This window comes from Salvelinus alpinus, chromosome 21 (genome assembly GCF_045679555.1).
Source record: "Salvelinus alpinus chromosome 21, SLU_Salpinus.1, whole genome shotgun sequence".
Lineage (NCBI taxonomy): Eukaryota > Metazoa > Chordata > Actinopteri > Salmoniformes > Salmonidae > Salvelinus > Salvelinus alpinus.
Genome location: NC_092106.1, coordinates 25,197,130 through 25,204,329, shown reverse-complemented (window position 1 = coordinate 25,204,329; position 7,200 = coordinate 25,197,130). Strand labels below are relative to the sequence as shown.

General features: G+C 41.9%; 1 protein-coding gene and 1 pseudogene across 4 annotated transcripts; one reads left to right on the top strand and one right to left on the bottom strand.

The window, feature by feature from the left end:
- Nucleotides 1–707: 707 nt before the first annotated feature.
- LOC139548602 (trafficking protein particle complex subunit 4-like) lies at nucleotides 708–7,151 on the bottom strand. 4 transcript variants are annotated; one of them, XR_011669724.1, is made up of 6 exons: nucleotides 6,819–7,151; nucleotides 6,489–6,663; nucleotides 6,244–6,347; nucleotides 6,009–6,135; nucleotides 5,843–5,898; nucleotides 708–2,979 (listed from the first exon to the last, which is right to left on the bottom strand). XR_011669724.1 is itself a non-coding variant. In XM_071358387.1 (5 exons), the coding sequence occupies exons 2-5, from the start codon at nucleotides 6,509–6,511 to the stop codon at nucleotides 5,793–5,795; spliced, it is 360 nt and encodes a 119-aa protein (XP_071214488.1). In that variant the 5' UTR covers nucleotides 6,512–6,663; nucleotides 6,819–7,151; the 3' UTR covers nucleotides 5,339–5,792. The 4 variants fall into 4 exon arrangements, 2 of the variants coding, with proteins under 2 accessions (XP_071214488.1, XP_071214489.1); XR_011669725.1 differs by lacking the exon at nucleotides 5,843–5,898 and having other exon boundaries at nucleotides 708–2,922; XM_071358387.1 differs by lacking the exon at nucleotides 708–2,979 and having other exon boundaries at nucleotides 5,339–5,898.
- On the top strand, nucleotides 1,070–5,291 carry LOC139548598 (glucose-6-phosphate exchanger SLC37A4-like; annotated as a pseudogene).
- Nucleotides 7,152–7,200: the final 49 nt, after the last annotated feature.

Sequence of the window (7,200 nt, the reverse complement as noted above, 5' to 3'; positions counted from 1 at the left end):
TAGGGGCGACAGTAACCGCGTTGGGCCAGTAACCGAAAGGTTGCTAGATCGCTAGATCGAATATTAAATATTATTCATATTTAATTCAGTGATTGAAATTACGACTCCATCCTCAGTAGCCGATTCCAGCAGATGATTGATTCGTGACAAATATTCTTCCTATAATAATCTCATAATGTAGATTAATTTACCAGCACAGCCTACCCGCACTGTTTCTGCAAGCTGTTGGCTAGAGCGCAGGTGCCAAGACCATTTTGCCATTGAAAATGCAATGGAAACACATTCAACTTTAGATTTCTATTCGGTACATGAAAACTTACGCGAAAAGGTATATGTTGTGTGCACTACGTCATCACGCACAGATTTGTATCTGCAACAAATCAGTTTGGAAAATGCGCATATTTTCTTTATGCAGATTTTAGAATATTCGCATGAAAATTAGTTGCCAATTGGATGGAAACCTAGCTAATGATGCATTTTCACACAGAACAACCCACAGTAATAATGGGTTTGTGTTTTGTGCTGATGGTCATCTCTGTTCACAAACCCCCTGGGTTAAGGAGGATCCACCCTCTGGCCTTGCAGTCACCATTGGAATCCCCAATGAATCATTAACTAAGAACACTAATAACATCCAGTCACACCAGCAGGAAGGGACAGTCAGGATCAGCAAGAGGGGGGGGAAGGTATATAAGAGGAATTAGGAGTTCATTTTTTTATTTTATTTTTTTACAAACTGTTGGACAATACAAGCAGCGTTACAGGAGATAACAGAATCGAAGTAGGTCAATTCCATTCTTGCTTCTTCCCTTTGGCCCTTGTAGAACTCAGATAAGGCAGGGGAAATCAGTCTTAGAGTAGAGAAGTTGACCATTAACCCCAACTACTGATTACAGCTCTATTCCTCTTCTAACCACCTCTGTACTGCACTGTGGATCTTGACACCAAAGTTCAGTCACTGGCTGCAGAAGTACTACACCCTTGAACAACAGGAGCCTTTTCCCTCCTCTGTAGTTTTGTTTTTCGAATCTTCTTTTATTTAGCACTTTTTTTCTGCACTGCAAAAACCATGGCAACCACAGGGTATGGATACTACCGCACCACACTTTTCCTGGCCATGTTTGTGGGCTATACGCTGTACTACTTCAATAGGAAGACCTTCTCCTTTGTGATGCCATCTCTCATGCAAGATATCAAGATTGAAAAAGATGACATGGGTAATAGCATCCTCACTATTGTCTTTTCCTCTGTTTCTGTCTTGCATGTCCCAAACAACAATTAACAACCAAAGTTTAGATATTGCTGATAGTGGTCTGACTTTGATTGGTTTCATTGAATCATTCCCTGTCCACATTTCTAAGCCAGCAATGATCCTATGGGGAGGTATCAGTTGATGCTTTATGTATGTTGATATGTGTACCCGAAATCAATAAAACATTGTGTTCTGCCTCTGTATTGTGTGTACTACCCCTCAGGCATGATCACTAGTAGCCAGTCTCTAGCGTATGCTATCAGCAAGTTCATTAGCGGTGTCCTGTCGGATCAGATCAGCGCCCGCTGGCTCTTCTCCATTGGCCTGTTCATGGTGGGTGCCATCAACGTGGTCTTCTCCTGGTCCTCCACTGTGGCTGTTTTCTCTGGTCTCTGGTTCCTCAATGGCCTGGGCCAGGGCCATGTGGCAGGGTGCTGCGCAAGGTAGGACCAGGAAGCAACACTGTAGTCCCATGATATGAAGCTGTCAGACACGTATCAATCAATTGCCTGCACTGTTAAAGGATTGGTCAATCAGTGTACCATTTTGTACAATGCATTTGGAAAGTATTTAGACCACTTTACTTTTTCCACATTTTGTTACATTACAGCCTTATTCTAAAATTAATTAAATTGTCCCCCCCTCATCAATCTACACACAATACCCCATAATAACAAAGCAAAAACAGTTTTTTCAATTATTTTGCAAATTTATAAAATAATAAAAACTGAAATATCACATTTACATAAGTATGCAGACCCTTTTCTCAGTACTTTGTTGAAGCACCTTTGACAGTGATTACAGCCTTGAGTCTTCTTGGGTATGACGCTACAAGCTTGCACACCTCTATTTGGGGAGGTTCTTCCATTCTTCTCTGCAGATTCTCTCAAGCTCTGTCAGGTTGGATGGGGAGTGTCACTGCACAGCAATTTTCAGGTCTCTCCAGAGATGTTCGATCGGGTTCAAGTCCAGGCTCTGGCTGAGCCACTCAAGGATTTTCAGAGACTTGTCCAGAAGCCACTCCTGCGTTATCTTGGCTGTGTGCTTAGAGTCGTTGTCCTGTTGGAAGGTGAACCTTCTCCCCAGTCTGAGGTCCTGAGCGCTCTGGAGCAGGTTTTCATCAATGATCTCTCTGTACTTTGCTCTGTTCATCTTTCCCTTGATCCTGACTAGTCTCCCAGTTCCTGCAGCTGAAAAACATCCCCACAGCATGATTCTGCCACCACCATGCTTCACCATGGAGTATTGTGTATAGATTGATGAAAAAAAGAAGAAGATTTAATAAATTTTAGATTAAGGATGTATCGTAACAACATTTTGAAAAAGTCGAGGGGTCTGAATACTTTCCGAATGAACTGTATATCCCTGTCCATTCAACACCAGTCGTGTCAAGCCACGCAGCACATCACTAGTCTGATATTATGATATGTCATTCCCTTCTGCTCCTCAGTGGTTCGAGCCCTCTCAGTTTGGGACGTGGTGGGCGATTCTGTCCTGCAGTATGAACCTGGCTGGGAGTTTAGGCCCCATTATTGCAACATTGATGGCCCAGAGCTACAGCTGGAGGACGACCCTGTCCATCTCAGGCCTCTCCTGTTCTGTGGTCTCCTTCGTCTGCCTGCTGTTGATCAGGAACGAGCCCAAGGACGTGGGCTTGCCCAACATCGACACTGGTGGGGCCAAGAAGGTCAAAGCAGGTCAGAGCTTGGAGCTAACCTCATTTGGTTCTGTGGTTGAAACATTTAAAAATGTGTGTGAATGTGATATGCACAAGTTTTCATTTGAACACATGCTTTTCTGAGTATTGTCTGCATGTGAAATTGTGTGTAAAATCAGTGACACTCTGTGAGAATTTACTCTGCACCCAGTGTGCCCCTCACATGCTAGCGTGAACGAGTTCAAGATTTTATTTAACCTTTACTTAACTAGGCAAGTCAGTTAAGAACGAATTCTTATTTACAATTACGGCCTACCCCGGCCAAACCCTAACCTGGATGACGCTGGGCCAATTGTGCGCTGCCCTATGGGACTCCCAATCACGGTTGGTTGTGATACAGCTTGGAATCAAACCAGGGTCTGTAGTGACACCTCTAGCACTGAGATGCAGTGTCTTAGACTGCTGCGCCACTCGGGAGCCACTCTCTAAGTGATGTGCTAGTGTGACTTAAACCTCTTTCCTTTCCCAGGCTCATCCAGTGATGAGACCACCTTCAAAGAGTTCATCCTGTCCCCCTACCTGTGGCTGCTGTCTGTGGGCTACCTGGTGGTGTTCGGGGTGAAGACGGCCTGCACTGACTGGGGCCAGCTCTTCCTCATCCAGGACAAGGGGCAGTCAACACTCATTGGTTTGGAAGTCTGATACATTAACACCGGCATTGTCCCTCTGTTTTACACAGGTTGATGTCTATTTTCATGTCTTGTCCTGGAGGCAGAACAGCGATTTCCCCTTAGGTAGGCCAGCTGCAAAGTCAAAATGTAGCTATATTGTGAAAATTCATGAAAACAAAAATGTGCTTTTTGGTATTAATTTAAGGTTAGGGTCAGGCATTATGGTTAGCAGTGTGGTTAAGGTTAGGTTTAAAATCAGATTTTATGACTGTGGCTGTGCCAGTTAGTGACCACTCTGCAGAGCTGCCTCCAGAACAAGATTCATGACGCAAAACGCTAACCTGCCTGTTTTACAAGTGTGCAATAGCTTACTGTTGATAACTCAATAATAATTGCTTCTTGTTAGGTTTGCCTAAATGCAGCTCTTTTTCACAGGCAGTTCCTACATGAGTGCCCTGGAGGTTGGAGGCGTTTAGCTGCAGGATACTTCACTGACAAGGCTGTGGCACAAGTGGGTTGACAGTGGCATCATACATTAATTCAGAGATCTATAAAAAATTAAAGCAGTGTTTGTAAGGTACTATATTAATTTTTGTACAGCAAGGCATGAAAAGCCATGGAAAACCCCGTCATTTTCTCTTGATCTCCATGATGGCTGGGATGTTTGGTTCCATGTAACTATTCCGGGTCACTGTCACTCCAGACAGCCCAAAGGTATAGTAAAGACACTATGCTACTCAAATCTCCTTTCAGAGCCAGTACACTATCAGTCTATGTTTGTTAGTTCATGGTTTTCTTTTTTATGTTATAAATTCAGATATGGATCCTCTTCTTGGGGGCTACTTTTGGCTTCTCATCTCATGGCGTGATAGCCAATGAGAGTGCTCCTTCAAACTATTGTGGAACATCACATGCTATCGTTGCCCTAATGGCCAACAGTAAGTTTATCTCAACCTAATCGTCTCAAATTCTAATGAATGCTTTTCACACATTTTTGTGTAATGTCTTGGCTTTACTAGCAGTACCAGACATGTAGTTCAATGACTAAATCTGTATATCCTATTATTTATGAGAACCAGCCTAATTGACATCCCTGTATTGTTATCAGTTGGTGGCTACTGCTCTGGACTGCCATTCAGCACCATCGCCAAGCACCACGGCTGGGAAATGGCCTTCTGGGTAGCAGAGATCACCTGTCTCGTCACTACCATCAGCTTCTTCTTGCTGCGGAACATCAGAACCAAGATGGGTCACTTCCCAAGGAAGGCAAACTGATTATTACACCTCATAACTCTCTGTTGCCAATATGGGAAACTTAGGATAAGAATGTACATTTTCTTATTTGTGAAGTGTTTTGGAATTGACAGGAGACATGGTCCTGTATATTCTTGTTTTAAGAGATGGTGAGACATGGAGTTGATCCAGGGATCATTTATTTTCACTGAAGATGTATTCAGAGAGTATTCAGGTACAAGTACATCAACTATGTTGTGCTACTTAAAACTATTTTCAATGCTCATGGCTTAAAATAGATCCGAGATTTAATTATTGAAAATGTGTGTCAATATGATTTTAATTTGAGCATAATCTTATAATTCTTATAATTTGAAACCAAGGCATTTTAATGTACTGTTCATTTCTGAAAATGGCACTTGACACATCTCATTATAGGGGTGCAATCTGTTTGATTCGATAAAAGACCTTATGTTGTGCTTGACTTTACTTCTAAAGGATTGCATTGAAAAGAGAGATGAGATATCAAAACATAACATAGTGGTGTTTAATCTTAAAGTATGTAAAAACAAATCTAAAAAATCAGTATTTACATTGTATCCCAGTAGAACATATCCTTATCATATACAAGTTAATCAAGGCTCCTGAGTGGCGCAGCAGTCTAAGGCAGCGTTCTAAGGCACTGCATTTAGTGCTAGAGGCATCACTACAGACCATGATTTGATCCCGGGCTGTATCACAACCGGCCGTGATCGGGAGTCCCATAGAGCGGCGCACAATTGGCCCAGCGTCGTCCGGGTTTCGCCGTCGTTGTAAAATAAGGATTTGGTCTTAACTGACTTGCTAGTTAAATAAAGGTTAAATAAAAAATAAAAATAAACATTAGTTCTGAAATAGCAGCACTGCTTGGAGACATGTTGACCCATATGCTTGTACTGTAGCTTCCCAGTCATAACAAACACAATTCAATAACAACATTTCAGGAGCAATTCATCCTTGTTCCTACTCTAGATCCAGGTCCAAAGTTACCAGCTTTATCTGCTATCTCCAATGCACCCTTCAAATTCTGATCAAAGAGTTCACACCTGTAACAAGAGAGGGCAAAATATATCTTGCCATGATTGCTCATCAATGAAATGGATAACTGATAGAGACTCATGTGACAGAGGGCAGATATTTAACATGTGAAAGTTACCTGATAGGCATCTCCAAAGAGTAGAAGGTGTTCTTGAGGGCGAAGTCTGAATAGATCTCGTAAATCTTCCTCAGGAGTGCATCAATGCCAGACTGCCGGGGGTCTGTCAGCACAATGAACTTTATAGCTGAAAAATAAGTTGACACTGAGGCAGATTTCGTTTTTCAAACCAAGTGCATTGCATGTAGGCATCGCACACAGAGACTGATAGCAGTGTTTGAATGCATGGCGTTACCAGTGAGTGTCTGAAAGCAGTGCAGTTTGAACATATCTGTCTCCAGCATCTCAATTCCTGTACTGCCAACTTCAGGGGACAGCTGTGAACCAATAGCAAACAACCTAGGAAAAAGTACAACACAACATGTAGCAAGATCATGGAAAAGCAAATGTAACCATAGACCAAAGGATTTATTCATGTCAGAGCTGACAGTTGTAATCACCTGAGAAGTGTACCTACTTACGAGAAGTGTAACTACTTACGAATGAAACATTGAAGTCAGCATCAGTTTTTAATTGGAGCTCAAGCGAGCCCTTCCGAACCGTATGGACAACTGATAGTTTGTTGAGTCTTTCAAGTATTCGATGATCTCCTTCCCATCCGCCGTGAACTTACCGTTGACGTCCAATCCATCGATGGACAGTAAAGCATGGCCCACTAGATTAATAGAAGTATGCGTGCACAATGTTAACAATAAATAGAAGCATACAGAATGCAACATTTGAGTTCCAGCCATGACATGTACTACCAGCTATCACTATGTCAACTTTGTAAGCACTGATGTGATCACTTGACAGTTGCGGACAACCTACCTCGGATTCCATCGCGTTGACCAAATGATACAACAACTTTATCATCGTGGATCTTTAACACCAAATCTAAAGGATAGCTGAATGTTTTCTCTGCTTCTGCTCTCGGTACATAATTGTCATACTGGTAAATTAATCCCCCAGCCTTATTTACAACATACACACTGAATATCGCCCTCTTTGCCCTTTTTTCCGCACAGCTGACAATATTGTCACGTGACAGGAAATATTTCAGACAAAATCTAAAATAATCTTGAACAGAGGTAACTTTACATGCGTGTTCATTCGTATTATTATTTTTTGTTTAATATGGCATCTATATTTATTTTGCAGATTTGTTTATTATTCATTCTAAAACCAATCTATAGAAACAGTATAGCAAAAA